Source organism: Rhinolophus sinicus, linkage group LG06, assembly GCF_036562045.2.
Source record: "Rhinolophus sinicus isolate RSC01 linkage group LG06, ASM3656204v1, whole genome shotgun sequence".
Taxonomy (NCBI): Eukaryota; Metazoa; Chordata; class Mammalia; order Chiroptera; family Rhinolophidae; genus Rhinolophus; species Rhinolophus sinicus.
The window spans coordinates 75244801-75259934 of NC_133756.1; the positions used below are offsets into that span (position 1 = coordinate 75244801).

The 15134-nt window shown below is 43.7% G+C and overlaps 2 protein-coding genes across 6 annotated transcripts in view; one reads left to right on the forward strand and one right to left on the reverse strand.

Moving 5' to 3' along the window:
* The window catches only part of SLC22A23 (solute carrier family 22 member 23), a 182148-nt gene that overhangs the window by 134476 nt on the left and 32538 nt on the right, over positions 1 to 15134 (forward strand). The window lies entirely within an intron of this gene.
* Positions 1 to 15134, reverse strand: part of PSMG4 (proteasome assembly chaperone 4) — an 82107-nt gene that overhangs the window by 25327 nt on the left and 41646 nt on the right. The window contains exon 3 of one of the 2 annotated variants that reach the window (XM_074335286.1): positions 8025 to 9330. The exons of the other annotated variant lie outside the window; for it this stretch is intronic. Coding sequence (XP_074191387.1) covers positions 9230 to 9330 — 101 coding nt within the window. The 3' untranslated portion in view covers positions 8025 to 9229. Of the gene's footprint in view, positions 1 to 8024; positions 9331 to 15134 lie in introns of those variants that run through there. 2 annotated transcript variants of the gene reach the window in all.

Consider the following 15134-nt stretch of genomic DNA (forward strand, 5'->3'; position numbering starts at 1 on the left):
GAGGGTAAGTGACAGCAATGACTCGGGTTTGGACTGTTTGCTGAGATGGGGGACAGGAGCTCCCTGACACGTGGGGGCCCATTAGGAATGGAACTTGAAGAGCTGGAAGGGTGACATAAGTGAGATCACTAGCTGAGGGATAGCTTTAGAAAGCGAGCTTTTGGATCTTGAGACAATGGGGAGCCACTGTGAAGAGCTCAGTGCCTTGATTGAAAGCACAGCCTGATTTAAATTGTAGGGTATATTATTATCTGTGGTGAGGCCAACAGAGCAGGAGCTGTGGCCACTAAGAACATAGTCTGTTGCTTAGTTCCCAAGAGGAGGGAGTGCACCAGGTGGGGGCGGGGGGCACAAAGGAAGCACTGGGGTCACTCAGGAGATGCAGGGAGGGGCGGAACTGTGGGCAAGAGCCTTTATTGTGGTTTCTTCCAGCAAGGAATGGGTGAGGCAGGGTGAGCAGGCTTAGGATTGGACAGGTCGAATAATTTCCATGGGCTCTAGAGCATAGGGCTGTCCCTAGTTGTCTGGTACCTGGTGGAGGGGGGTGATTTCGGCAGGGAAATAGTAGCCAGAGTGTGAGAGCCCCACAGAGCAGGAGGTGGGGGTGTGGGCTCTGAATCCGTTGGTTTGCATTTAAAAGATGTGCAGGCTAGTTGTTTGCCATCTCTAGGAATTGGTTGATCCTGGGAGAGGCAATCCTCCCTCCCAGAGACATCAGAAAATACAGGAAATAAAAAGGCATAATTAATATGTAGCCCCACAGCAGCTACCAGGTTACAGAATGCTCTTGGGTGAAATGAATCTGGGGCTGGAGAAGCCAGCCAGAAAGAGGTGGCAGAAGAAGAGGCACCCGAGTGGACTGGGTTTGAAAGAAGGTGTAGTGAGTACAGGTGGATTCTGGTTATGGGGAAGATGCGATGCCCCAGCAAGTGGAACCAAGATGGGAGATTGACATTACATGAGCTTCCTGAGGACGCTCCTAACTCCTGGGCCCAGGTACAACCAGCTATTGTTTTCCTATGGGCTTCAGAAGCTGAGTGGCCCAAGAAAACGGAAGGATGTGCTTCTTGGACGTTGGTACTCCAGCATGCTTTGCAGGGTCAAATTTCGACACACTTAGGGTTTTCAGGCAGGAATTCCCACCCGTTCTCAGGAATGTTTTTCATTTTCCCGTTCCTGAATCCCAAGATATAAACTGTTTTCTGTTCTCCATGATGAATTTTTTCCACAAAGTGACGGTCAATACTACCAACTACCTGGATTCAAGGAGTCCATTTTCCCGATTTCCCGACCAAATTTTCCTGGGATTCGGGAGTGGAAAAGTGAAAAAAATTCCCGAGAAAGGGTTGGAATTCCCACCCAGAAACCCTGGTGATAAATAGGAAAAATGTCTAAGAGATACACTGTGAGTAGTACGTTTATTTCCCATGTGAGTATTACTGGCTTCAAGGAGCCAATTTTCCCAATTTCCCGACCAACTTTTCTCGGGGTTCAGGAACGAGAAAGTGAAAAAAAATCATGAGAACAGGCGGGAAACCCTAGGCACATTGTCATGGAGCACCAACAGAAGAAAAGAGGTTACTTGTGAATATTTTTTACCTGAATGTTAGGGCCGTCAGAGGCCCTAACATGTGTGCCAGTGTCTGAGACCCATGCAACCTTTGAACATCAGGATACCAGGGCCAGATAGAAATGCTCATTTGGTTATTTTGCTTGGGAATTTATTATCACTTAAAAAAGGGCAGCAGAATTTCAGTGCTAATCTAGAAGGAAGTCATACGGACCAATCCTTTTTCCGGAATAAATGTACGGACCAATCCTTTTTCCGGAATTTTTCCAGGGTCACAGAAAACAAAGGAGGGAGGGAACAGATTCAAGATCCAAATATAAGAGGAAGGGAGCATCTAAGAGAAACTGCTTGGATGTGCTGGGAAGTGGCAGGTGATGCCAGAATGGAAGAAGGGCTGGTTGGAAACTTCCTTCTAATTATACAGACTATACAAAAGGTATCCATTCCAGGTGGCTGCAGTCTGCTCCAGGACAGATGGCTTGCTGACAGTGCGTCCCTTGTGTCGGAGCCCTTGTGTAAAGCACAGCCTGGGTCCCTGCATTTGGGGGCCAGGTCTCTGTTGTTAGAACAAATAGGAAAACTGCAGGGGGGAAAATTAGGAAGGTAGTACATGGAATAGGTGACATCAGGTTTTCTGGGTCAGCTCACTGTTGAGGAACGACACAGGAGGGAGAAGGCTGCCCTCATGGTGCCTATCTAAAGTGACTTGGAGGAACAAATGGGAAGTAGGAATTCCAAGAGATGATGAAGATGTTAGTGCCACTTTCCCAAAATGTTGGTGCATGTCATCACCATTTCTTAAAATGTAAATCAAGGGAGCTGAGTACGCATGATTATTTGTAAAAACAAGTATATGCACATCTGCTGTGGACCCGGCTAGGACACAGTTGTGATGCCCATTCAATAAGGTCCCCAAAGAGGTCTCTCAGTGCAACATGAGAGCTTCCACCCTTCAAACAGTGGTTGCTGGGTGTCGGGCATCACTGCCCTGCCTCTTGGAACAGCTCAGCAAGGCAGCAGACACACTGTAACACATGCTGATTTGAGCATGTCTTAAAAAGTTAGGGACATGCTTTCCCCGAGATCAGCTGCAAGCCTCTACATGGGAGGCTGTATTAACTATAATACTCTTAGATTAGGTAGCAACAGGTGGTTGGTGGGATTATTCCTGTTTTTAGCAGGGGAAACCAGGGCAGCAAAAACTTTACCGAAACACTCAGAAGTGTGGGAAAGTCATTAGAAGCTGGTTTTCGAATGTCAGTGGCTCTTAGAGCACACATCCTCACCACCAGGGAACTTGATAGAAACACAAATTCTCGGACCCACCTCAGGCCAGCTGCCTCAGAAAGTCAGGGTGGGGCCCGGAGGTCTGTGGTTTAAGAAGCCCTCTAGGAGATGCTCATGAGCTCTCAAGTTCAAGAAATGCTGTCATATGCCAGGCTACCCATCATCGAAGAAAAAGCCAGACAACTTGCATATGGAAAAGGGACACTTTGAAGAAAGATGTTGTGAAGGAGACAGAGTCGGCTGTTGAGAACACACGCTTCTGGTAAGAAGAGGTTTCTCAGCTCTGTAGAGAAATGAGACAGATGGCCATCCTTGAAGGTCGAGGAGATAACATGCAGGACCCAATCCAGTTCCACTGCAGAGAGCAAAGCTGTCTTGATCATCCTAGACAGTAGAAGTCATAGAAATTCCTAGAACTGATGAAATAAGCCCCCCAAAAATCTCGGCACTGGATCTAACCATATTATCTGTTCTATGAGAACACAAACCCATATGCATGTACGCTTTGGAGTCTTAAATTATGGCTTGTGACCTAGGTTAATGGAAGAGAAAGTTTCCTTCCACCTTGCTTACCTGTCCTCTGCACAGCAGCAATGGGACGCCTTTCCAGCAGTGTTTGCTCTCAAACATGCCCCTGTGCCCCTGCAGGGCAGCGCTGGGTACAGTTTCTTAAACACCACCAGGACTTTTAACCAAGTTCCTAGTTAGGAAAGATCTCATCATGGACTCGCCTAACATGTGGGTTTTGAATGAACTGCTTTAAGAATGAACAGCAGACATGTTGGAGACGCGTGAAGATGGTGAATTATTAACTGCACTTTGTTCCGTTGGAATTTCATTCTGACAAGAGAAAAGGGCTGTTGGCAGCCAACATGATCATTGAAAGCATCTGGGAAAGCATTAAGAAGAAGATAACAAACCACATGGGAAATAACAAGGAAGTCAGAGAAAGATCAAGCTACACTGTGTAACTAGTATCAATTCCCCTAGTAAAAGATAAACCTTGAAACAGAGGAAATTAGAGTGTGCTGTCATAAAGAACTCACTGCGTGGAGGAGTAAAACAATACCCTTAGGAAAAAAGGTGTATGCTAAAAGGGATTTTAATTTTTAATAATTTCAAGAAAACACCATTGTAAAACATTTAAATGGCCTTGGGTTAAATATTCAGAAAAATAATAATTTGCTAACAATTCCAATATGTAAATGGTCCTAAATATCCCGGGCTCTTTTAAATATCATCAGAAATATTTTGGCCAGAATAATACTAATTTTTAACCTTTCTGAGGGTTTGCTCTGTCAGGCATTGCTAAGCACTTTCTATAAATGAGCCCGTGAAATACTCCCATGAACCCTCTGGAGCCAGGACTAGGACGGCCATACTATGACGGCCATCAGTACGAATAGAGAAACTAAGGCACAGAGAGATTGCTCACCATCCCAGACCTGGTACGTGAGGCCAAGGTCCGAAAGCCAGCGGGCAACTCCAGAGCCAGAAAACCACCAGCCTCTCAGCTCAGGTCACACATGGCATGATGCTGCTGAGCCCCAGAGATGGATCCAAAATGTTGGGCGGGGACGGGGGAGACCCCTGGGTCGCCAAGACCAGTATGTGCCTCACAGAGCTAAGCTTTTCACCCAGGAAGAATTTTCTAGTTCCTCTTTTTTATTTAGTATATTGTTTAACATTTACAAAACATTTCTTACAATAGTTGGGATATCATTACCTTCCCTAATAGGGGCTCAGTAAAAATTTAAGTGGATGAATTAATTTTGCTCTTGTCATTGTTGAATGATTTTATAAGACCCTTTAAAATTATGTGTGTGTATATATATATATATATATATATATATATATATGTGTGTGTGTGTGTGTGTGTGTGTATATATAATGTGTGTGTGTGTGTGTGTGTGTGTAAATTTCAGCAGTTATCAGCCTTTTTTAAATTACTTACACACATTTGAGGGACACATCTTCCTCCATCAAAAAAAGTTTTATTTCAAAAGGGGGTCAAAATACTACATTATTCAAACTCTATTACAGGTAAAATAGGGGCGTGGCATTCCCTGCACACCAGGAGGGAATCGGAATTCAATTTTACCAACAGTTAAGTCACACAGGAAATTGTTTTCCTCAAAGGAAAATGGAAGATGTGAATCATAAAAAGCATGTAGTCTCTGGGATCTTGAATAAATCTGCAATAATTATTTGTATAGTTAATTTTGGGAGACTTCTACAAAACTTAAAGCAAATAAAAACTATAGTCAAATTCAATTTGTCTCAAAATTATCTAGATGGAGCAATACTGACCAAAGGCAAAATATATAAATGAAAATGGTAGCCAACATTTTATTCATAAACATTGAATGAACAATTAAAAGTGAAATCAAAATATTATCTAAATTGGTGTTATGGTATTTGCTGATGGCATGGAATTTTAGGGAACCCTCAGGCAAGAGGCTGCCCATTTTCAACTCTGAGTATGCAGAGATTATGTAAAATAATAGGAACCCCTGTGGTCAACAAGACTGCTTCCTAGTAGAAGTGGAGAAGGGCCTGTGAAAGTGGGACTGGACCTAGCCTATGCTCTGAAGGCCAGTGTTACCTCTTTGTCGTCCCTGTCCCCATGCCTAGAATGAGCGCCAACATTCCATGTCACTACCCTTCCCCCCTCCCCTGCTCCCCCCCCCAGGAAGCTGGGGATTGCTTAAGGCCAGCTGGAGGACCGCTGAGCCCTGCAACCTCAAGAAGCCCATGCATGTGCATGCATGTGTTTTGTAGGAGTGGTGGAGTTGAGCCGTTGGCAGCGGCAGAAATTAGGTAGATGGCCCTCTGGTGACAGGTATCTAATGATGGCTGCTAAGTGGTTACCCCCTTGGGGGCAACCATCGTGTGGATGGACAGAGAGGCTGAGGGGCCAGCCCCTGTCAGTTGGCCTTAGGGACTCTGGCAAAGCACACACATCCAGTGTCACAAGAAGTGGGAGTCCTGGAGAGGAGATCAGATGGCCTCACTCAGTCATTGGGATTTGGTAATAAGCTGTGACTTTTTCTGTAGGAGTTGAGAAGAGCTGAGCATGGTAATAGCAAGAGGCCACTTTCCAGAGCCAGGTATGCGGTCAGGGTGGAACCAGCAGGGCCACCGGGATGATGAGTCAGTGAGTATGGCCTGGGTGGACTCCATCTCCTGCTGTGGGAGATGAGATTGGATCGGCAGGTCAGGAAAGGCTGAGTCCAGGGCAAGGTGGACTGGACTCCCTTGACAGGCTGCTAATACAGAGGTGCCAATAGAATTCCAGTTAGAAGAGGCTGCATAAACCCTTTGTTCCTTCTGCCCACTTACCTCCTCCATTTGTTTCTCAACATCTCTCTCTTTTTTTTTTGTAATTTGCAAAAATGCCAAATTAATTCCCCCTATAGCATTACATTTTGAATGTCCCATATGCTATATTCTTTCTGCGGCCTGATAATTGCTTATGTGGATAAACTACTAGTCAAAGGAGCAGACGGAGAAAGAGCACAGAAGGGAGAAAATGGGGAAAACTCACCCGGCTACAGAATATTTTCTGGTGAATTCCTAGCATTCATCTGTTTACAACATTCACTGAGGGACATTTTTAATTTATCCCAATTGTTACACATTCAGAGTTGCTCAATCTTTAAAAGGCTAGCTCCAAAGACATTTTAGGTACTGACTTCATTCTGCTTGGCCAAAACTTAGAGCTGCAATAGAATATTCAATTTATTGCCATGATCAGCATCTTTTTCACCTTCCAGAAGGAGGCAACAGTAACCATTAGCCCCTTGAAATATGTAAATCTTGATTGGAGCTGACTGAGGCATTGGTGTCATTCCACCCCCCTCACCAAACACCCGTTCTACAGATGTGGGGAAACTGAAGCCTCGAGGGTTAGGTGACTTCCCCAAGGTCACAAATCTGGTCTATAAACCCAAGACTCCTGATAGATTCCCTCCGTAATTTTTCTATTGTAGAAGTATGGAGCTTGCGTATATATCATTTTGATAAACAATAGAGACACAAAGTTCTGAGTTTATGTGACAAGTAAATCAGTGGGATGGCCAATTAAACTATGAGAGAATTCTTTGTTTTACAAAGAGATTTGCAAGAAGAGTTCATTTGCCTTAGGAAAACTTTGGGGTTTAACCATCATAAGAGCCAACTTTTATTTGGTTTCATGATACGCATACCTTCTCCCTAAATTACTAAGTTAACTCATAACTGAAATTATGAACTTGACTTTTTTTCAAGAGCTAATTCATATCCATTTGCTATCTCCTGAACTGAACCTACTTACCTTATTTTTTTTATAATACCAAGTAGAACTAAAGTTTTAAAAAAGATCCAAGTGAAAGTTTGCCTGCTAGAACTAAGATTATATTTATATTTTTGTAAGCGCTTTGAAACACAAACGTAAGATAGTCTCCCAACAGGTATTTAATTCAATTCTAGACTTGGATTTAGTTTTGTTTTTTTTTAATTTGGAGAATCTTTTCAGAATTTCCTATCCCTGTGATACTTGATAGAACCCCAAAGTGTCAATAGCTAGAAACACTACTTTAAATCACAAGCACCCTTCATGCAGCCTAAGATTTTTTTTCATATACTTATACATACATATTCAGGGAAACTTCATCTCTATAAAGCCTTAAAGCCTTTCATGATTCTTCTCCACCATCTGCACTGTGTCCTTCACTCTACATTGGGTAACATATTTGATAGAAGCTCTTATCCTGTAAAGCATTTATTAATCTACATATTTTTTTCTACTGGCAGGTTGAGCATTCTTAATAAACATTTATTTCAGGAATGATGTAATGTTGCATCACGTGAAGGCATACCTGTCTACACGTGTATCACCCTTAAACTAAATACTTCAGGAAAGCAGACGACTTGAGGATAAAATTAACAGAGTGTTAGCAGTTAATCTTATTTCCTGTCTATATTTTTTATGAATAAATGTTCTCATTAATTTAAAGAGGATAGATATGCTTTTAATGTAGAGAATTGCCAAGCTGGCATTTATCAGAGCAGGTGTTAAATGAATTAGCCTAGCTAGTATACTTGTCTGTGTCAGATCTACAATTGGGTAGAAGGAATACTTGATTTTATTCTTAAACGTCAAAGAAAAGGTATCAACTTCACAGTATTATGAAAGGATCATAGTATTAAGTTTTAATTACTGATTCTACTGAGTTACAGGTTACAGGGACAAGATGTAAACCAGATCCATGATTGTAAATCAGACGGGCTTGAGACTTAGCCAAATAATAGAAAAAGCAGGAGTCTAGACAAAGATGGGAAAGTATCAGAAGAAACATATTGCTATCAAATCATAAGTATCGTGGTCTGAAAGGCATGTGGTGAATAGGGGGTACTAAAGAGAGGAGCAGATAGAGTTCTTCTTGTTTGAATTGCACATTGACACTCAGCTTTGAGGGACAACCATCTAGTGGTATCAATTAGGAAAGTGTGGAAATTTTTTCTGTCTTGATATAGTAACATTATTTACCTGATACCACTGGTAAAATAGTTCCATGTAAATAAATTTTCCTTATAACCCTTTAACAATCAACACTTCATTGTAGCTATTTGGTGGGTATTTTTCTTTAAAAATTTTCTACTTTTTAAGCAATACTGTAAACATAGTGTGATGCGGAGAAAACTACACTGGTCTAGGGGTCTAAAGACCAAGTTCCAGATCTGCCCCTGCCGTTGTTGTTCCTCCCGGGAGGGCATTGTAGGGGCTCAGCGCATCTACTGTGTGCTGCAGGGCTGGGCTAAGTGCAAATCAGAGATCCCCCGCCCCCCCGCCACTCTGACTCTGAAGTTTAGTTTTGTAACTTTGCCCTTTCTTGGTGAGTGATTGATTCAAGGGTTTTCATTATGGCATCAGGCATGTCCATGTTACAGTAGCGTGTCCCTTCCGAAGGGTCCGTGGTGCGTGAAGTCTTATACTTGCCTGATGGGGGTTGGAACACCTGTGCTTTCCCATGTTGGTGGCTGTCCTGCTGTCTTCCTGAGTCAGAAAGCCCCTCTCTGCTCCCAGCGCCTTCCCCATTCCTGTTTGTGGTTTGGTGCTTTCTAAACTAGGACTCAGGTTTGTGAGGGAGAACCTCAGCGTCCTTCTCTGAAGACAGTGTGTATTTTCAGTGGGTGGCTTCTGTAACCTCCATGTTATTCAGTCAGAGGCTTTCTTCACTTAATTTCTGATTCTTGGCTCTTTGTAGAATAATTGAAGCCACAGGAGAAGTGACCTGTACATCCATGTGGAGGTGTTATATTCCAAGTACTTGTTGGAAAATCATGTTGCTCAGGTTGTTCTGAGGTTGGATCACCTTTGCATTAGTGTCCTTAGTAGGAAGTTAGTGAGGTTATATCCGGAGAGGAGCTACTGCACACAGCACATAGGGGTGACAGTCTCTGGACCAGTGGGTGGGCAAATGTGTGGCAGTCTGGAAAGAAGAAAATTTTTGAGAGTGAAACTGGCATTTTTCACTGAAAATCGGCGCAATGTGATGTAGCTGAGGGAGCACTGAGATACATGGTTGTGTGAGCGCCCACAGTGATTGGAAGGATCCACACCCAGCAGGTGAAAAGTGAGTCCTGGTACAGAGGAGGGCAGTGCAGGGGGAGGGCTTGTGAATTCTCTGGAGTACTTTAATTTTTAGGTAGAGAATGGATTTATCTGTGATTTGCCTAATTAAAAATGAATTTCGCAACCAGACTTTGACTCCAGTTTCCTGAGCTGTAACTCTGTGCTGATGGCGATCCCACTTCTGACTGTTGCCAGGAGGATGACATCAGGGGAACCAGGCAGAGCACCCCCACACAGCCCTGCTCCACGTGGGCAGTTGGCAGACACCATATGTGTTGTCCATGTGCAGCCCCACCATCGTCTATCAGAAATACGTGTCGAACTCTTGTCATAGTCTCTGGCTACTTGGCTCAGATAGTCAATATTTCTGCAGTGCAATATCTGTGCTACATGAGGAGGAATGTCTGAAGGCTTAAGACATTCCCATCCATTCAGTCTTGTTCTGCCTCCAGTGAGTTCAAGCCAGTTCAGGTTTCATTGCCAAGTAAATTAAGTGAAAAGGCTTTTGGATTCTGGGATTGTGAATAAGGGATTGTGAACCTTCTAACCATCCTGAAAACATTTCGGAGAAGACCTCAGGACAGACCTGTCTTTTGCCGTGGGGTGAGAGGTCCATTAGCAGGGTGAGATGAGACTTCTGCCCAGCAGTGCTCCTCGTTTGCCCTTACTGTGTGCCTTGCTTCCTGCAAGGGCTTTAGGACTGTGCAGGAACAGTAGAGACTTTTAGTTTTGCCCACATCCTTTCCACAGAAGCTCACTGATCAACCAGCTTAGAGCAATCACAGCCTGAGAATTTCTCAAGTCAGGCTGCCTACATTCAAATCCAGCTCTGCCACTTTAATAGCTATGTACTTGGACTTTCTTTGCCTCAGTTTTCCCATCTGTAAAAGAGGCATAATAATAGTACTACTACATAATGAGCTTGAAAAAATTAAATGCTTCCAGCTTTTGAAACTTCCTGTTTTTCCGTTCACTCCATAGATCACTTCCTTTCCCCATGGCCTGCTTCTAGCAGCCACTGCAAAGCTATCTCCCAGAGAAGCCACTATGGCTCCTATGCCTGGTTACCTTTCATGGTTGCAGAAGTCATCCTCAAGGTCACTTTCTCACCATCCACACATGAGTGTCACCAGGCAAATGTGGCCTCCAGCTGCCTACAATGATCTTTTGTTTTTGTTAAAAATGATCGATTTCTTGAAGGTTCAGTTCTGTTCCTCCCAGATCCTGGACCATTGGCTGGCTTTTTAATTTGCATGGTGTTATTACATTATGTACTTGTCAAGAGAGGTTTCATTAAATTCCCATAATGTGGCCACACTCCACATAATCCAAACTACAACAGCCAACCCTGGGGTTTCTCATAGGCCATCAGTGCAATGAGTTGTTTATGACTTCGCAGCAAATTTAAATATGTGGGGGACATTGTGAAACTTTAGTATTCCATGCATGTGCCCTTTGGGTTTGTGGCATTCTGCAACACCTAAGAAAGCATCACTCGAAGAGTATTTCCCAAGCTTCAGTCATCTGAGTGCCATCTAGGCATGTGGGGTTTCTTTCTTTATCCACTGCGGTGAAGAATGTGGGCTCCTGAGTCAGTCTGCCTGAGTTCAAATCTAGCTCTGCCACTTAACAGCTCTGGGATTTGAATGATGTCCTTAAACTTTCTATGCCTGAGTTTTCCTCTCTGTGAAACAGAGATGATATTACTACCGTTTAACAAGCTTGAAAGAATCAAACATGGGAAACATGTAGAAGAGTGCCTAGTGATTGCGTGCCGTCTGCCACTGGAGGCGGGGATGTGTGGCTCATGGGAGTTTGCCCGTTATCTCGTGCCCAGATCTCCAGGGAGAGCCCTGCTTCTTTCCTTCGGTTTTGTCCCAGTGGGATGGCTGCTCATCATAGTCCGTAATGTGCAGGACCCTCCACTCCCTGGGTCCTGCCTCTCTCTCTCCTCTCCTCATGTCTTCTCATCTCACATCTAGCATCAGGTGCTAGCAGCTTGCAGCTGCCCAAACCTGACATGCTGTTTCATGGCCCTCTGCCTCCTCTCTGGATCCTGTCCCCACACACACCCCATGGAACGCTATATTTGACCTGCTCACCTCCCAAGACAGCCCAAGCATATGCCACCTCTACAGAGCCCTCCCTGGCACCCCTATAGCACCTTTCCTAGAACCATCCACTCTCTTCTTTGGCCTGCCATTGTGTCTCCTACTGTGCAGGATTCTATGCAAATCACTTGAAGAGAGAGGAAGAGAGGAGAGGAGAGGAGAGGAGAGGAGAGGACTTTGTTTACCCATTTATTTACAGAGATCTCCTTCTATAAGACTCTTAAGTTCCTTGAGGTCAGGGATGTATTTATTTGGGATGTATTTGTAGTGACAATGCTCAGTATATATTAGAAAACAAATAATTTGGTGACTAGATGAATGTTTGAATTCCAAAAGAGCCCACACCCACTTCTGAAATCCTAAGATCACACCATGTATTTGTGAATGGTGCCATTCTTGAAATCTTTTCTATAAGCTTTGCAATTCTCAGATTCTCTAGGAAGAAACTCGCTCGTTGTCATTTCCCATAAGGGCATTTATTTCTATCAATTTTTGGTTATCAAAACTCTGTTGTCTTTAAGCACAATTTGGGAGTGACAGAAATTAGTGATAGAGGATAACAGGCCACTGCTGAGCAGGGCAGCACCCTGAAGCCTGCAAGCCCGTGCACCACCGGGCTGCACGTGATGCCTTCCCTGTGGGCCTCTGCTCTCTGTCTGTGGTCTCAAAACCTGGGAAAAAGAGACTCCTCTGAAGGTCAAGGCTCTGTGGGTCCTGATGAGAGGTGAGCGTGAGCTGCTCTTCTCGCTGGGTTTTAATGCCTAGACTGATGGAATTTCAATAACAAAAATGGCTGCCTTTTATGCATAATGCAGGGATTTTCCTTGACAACAAAGTGACATTAGATACACATGGCCTTGTATTTTCCTGGAGCCGTCGCTTCCCATTCAGGGGTCAGCACTGTTCATAGTGAGCACCTCATCATGGTTCTGCACCGCCAGCCCTGACACCGTTGGCAAAGCTTTCGGGGAAATCGAGGAAGAGGACTACAGCTTGCTGAGAACATAACCTAATGTTCTGCTGTGGATGATGTTCCCTTGCTCATTTTCTGGCCCTGCGCGTACAGCCCTGGATGCCTGGGGTCCGCCCCGCCCTGCCCAGGGCTGAGGTGCAGCTGGGGCTCCTCCCCCTCCTGCCTCTCTTCTCTGGGCCTCGTTCTTTACCTGCATCACATTCATTTATGGTCTTGATTTTCAAAATCAATTCCCTGCTGTGGAGTTAGTTTCATAAACATTTGATTTAAATTATTTTTAAAGAACTCAAAACTTGCATGTGTTGTGTACCATATTTTATACTTCAGAGACCACCTGCAGAACAACTTGGGCTGTCAGATTACCATGTTAACTGGCTTTAAAAAGATTCTCCTAGAGTGGCTGGGTATATTTGAACTGCTCCTAAATGTTTCTTGGTGGAGAAGGCAGCAGTTCTGCCATGGTGTTGGTGATGTGGCCGCACACGCCCCCCCCACCCCCCACTGGACAGCATGCCATGGTCCGAGTGGCTCCCTGGTCCCACACACAGAACACAGCCAGGTGGAGCCATCTGGGCTGTGCTCTGCCGCTATGCCCAATAGGCGTGTGTGATGGAAGGTGGCCTGTCATGTAGTCAGACGTCATATGGGGTTTTATCTTGAACCTGGGGGCTCTTCTTGGCTGTCATGAGTGTGTGTGGCCAGACCCGCCACACACACTCATAGAAGTGCCCCTGATGAGCACCTCGGTTCCTGCCATCACTCACTATGGTGTCTTCTACTCAGAATGGCCCGGGCACAGAGGACTCTGCCCAAATCAGGACTTAAAATCTACAGTCAGAGGAGCAGAGTACCCTCTTCTCAACAGCTTTATCAGACAGATTAAAGTGGAGAAAGTACAACACCAAGAATAGGTTTGATTTAATAGTTGTGTACAGAATCCTGCATGAACAAATGGAAGATACACAAAGTTTGATCATGCCTTGTGTCCCAAGGAGTCCTAAAGAGGCCAGTAATGCAGACTGTGTTTTCTGATCAAGATTTAATAAAGTTAAAAATTAATGAAACAAGATTGCAACCTACCACTACCCCCATCTCAAAACCTATAATCTTTGGAAATGTTTTATAATGTATATATAATAGATATGAAAAAATTCTGATAGAAATCACAAAATATTTGGAATCAAATCACAGCAAGAACCACTTATCAAAACTTGTAAAATGTAACTAAAAGGATACTTAGATGAGAATCTGAAGTCTGAAATGCATATATTAGAAAGGAAGAATTAAAGTTAACGATCTATGTGTCCATCTCAAGAAATTAAAAAAATGACACTAAACTCAAATAGATCAAAAAGATTCAAATAATGTATGTGAGCAGTATAGAGGTTGGCACTTCTGTTAGGTTATTTCATTATGAAGAGAAAATCTGATAAAAATATGGCAAGATGTTAATATCTACATAATATTGTTGTCTGTTATGATATATCCTGATTGTTTCTCTTCGCTTGAACTTTGTTACTCAAAATTAATGTGTCAAAAGTACAGGCCAGTAAAACAAACATTAACTTTGATTACTTTTTTTAAAGTCAGTGCCTACAATTTGAAACCTATGCCTCAGTGACTTTCCAATTGGGCTCCCAGATGAAAAGACATGAGACTTTCTAAGCCTATCTTAGTGCGTGGGCTACGTCTCCTCTGGGCCGGCACACAGCCTCCTGCACTTCGGTGCAGCTGTGTAGGAGGGTGGCTTTGTAAGTCTTGAGAAGTCCCCCAGGTCTCCAGCATGGACTAACAGCCAGATCAGACCATCCCAAAGGTACCACTGAATTCAGTGGGAACCTGCCCAGCTGTTCCTGCAAAATGCAGTCACAAGCAAGTAGAAACTTATTTTTGTTCAAATAGGTGAGAGAGACAGCAGTTAGTAGATATCATTAGTGATGTGACTTTGAAATAAAAATTTACCACTGATAAAGTGTTCCGGCTTCTGGATTACTTTAAGGAGAGACTCTGCAGAGCTGGCAGGGCAGGTGTTGGTGGTTACCATAACTTCTAATCAGTGTCAGTCATGACTCCTTGACACGATATAACTGAAATAAAATACAGTGATGACTGAAGCCCTGGGCTGACAAAGGCTAAGACTGTCATCCTTAACTTTGATTTCCAGTTTTTGCTCCTCCCAGTCAGGGCGCCGCGTTTTATATAATGAAGTTGTAAGGGAACACAGCCACACCAGTTCCTGTGCGTGCTGTCTGGCTGCTTGCATACAAAGCAGAGTTGAGGAGTTACAGCAGAGACCTTATGGCTCACAAAGTCTAAAATACTGGCTCTCGACTTTTACAGAAAATGTGAGCCGACCCCTGCTCCACACAGGCATATTGTTCTCTGTCACGGTCTTATAAATATTGTCATAAATGGAAACTTACAAAATGCATGGGTAATAAAACACTAGCTTTTTTTCTATTGGCACTCTGCACAAGATTTTATCCTAAAAGCAAACAAACAAGGAATCTGTTGCTACTAAAACCTGAAAACTACTGAGTTATGGCATCATCTCAGGGAGAGGTGACAGCAAGATGA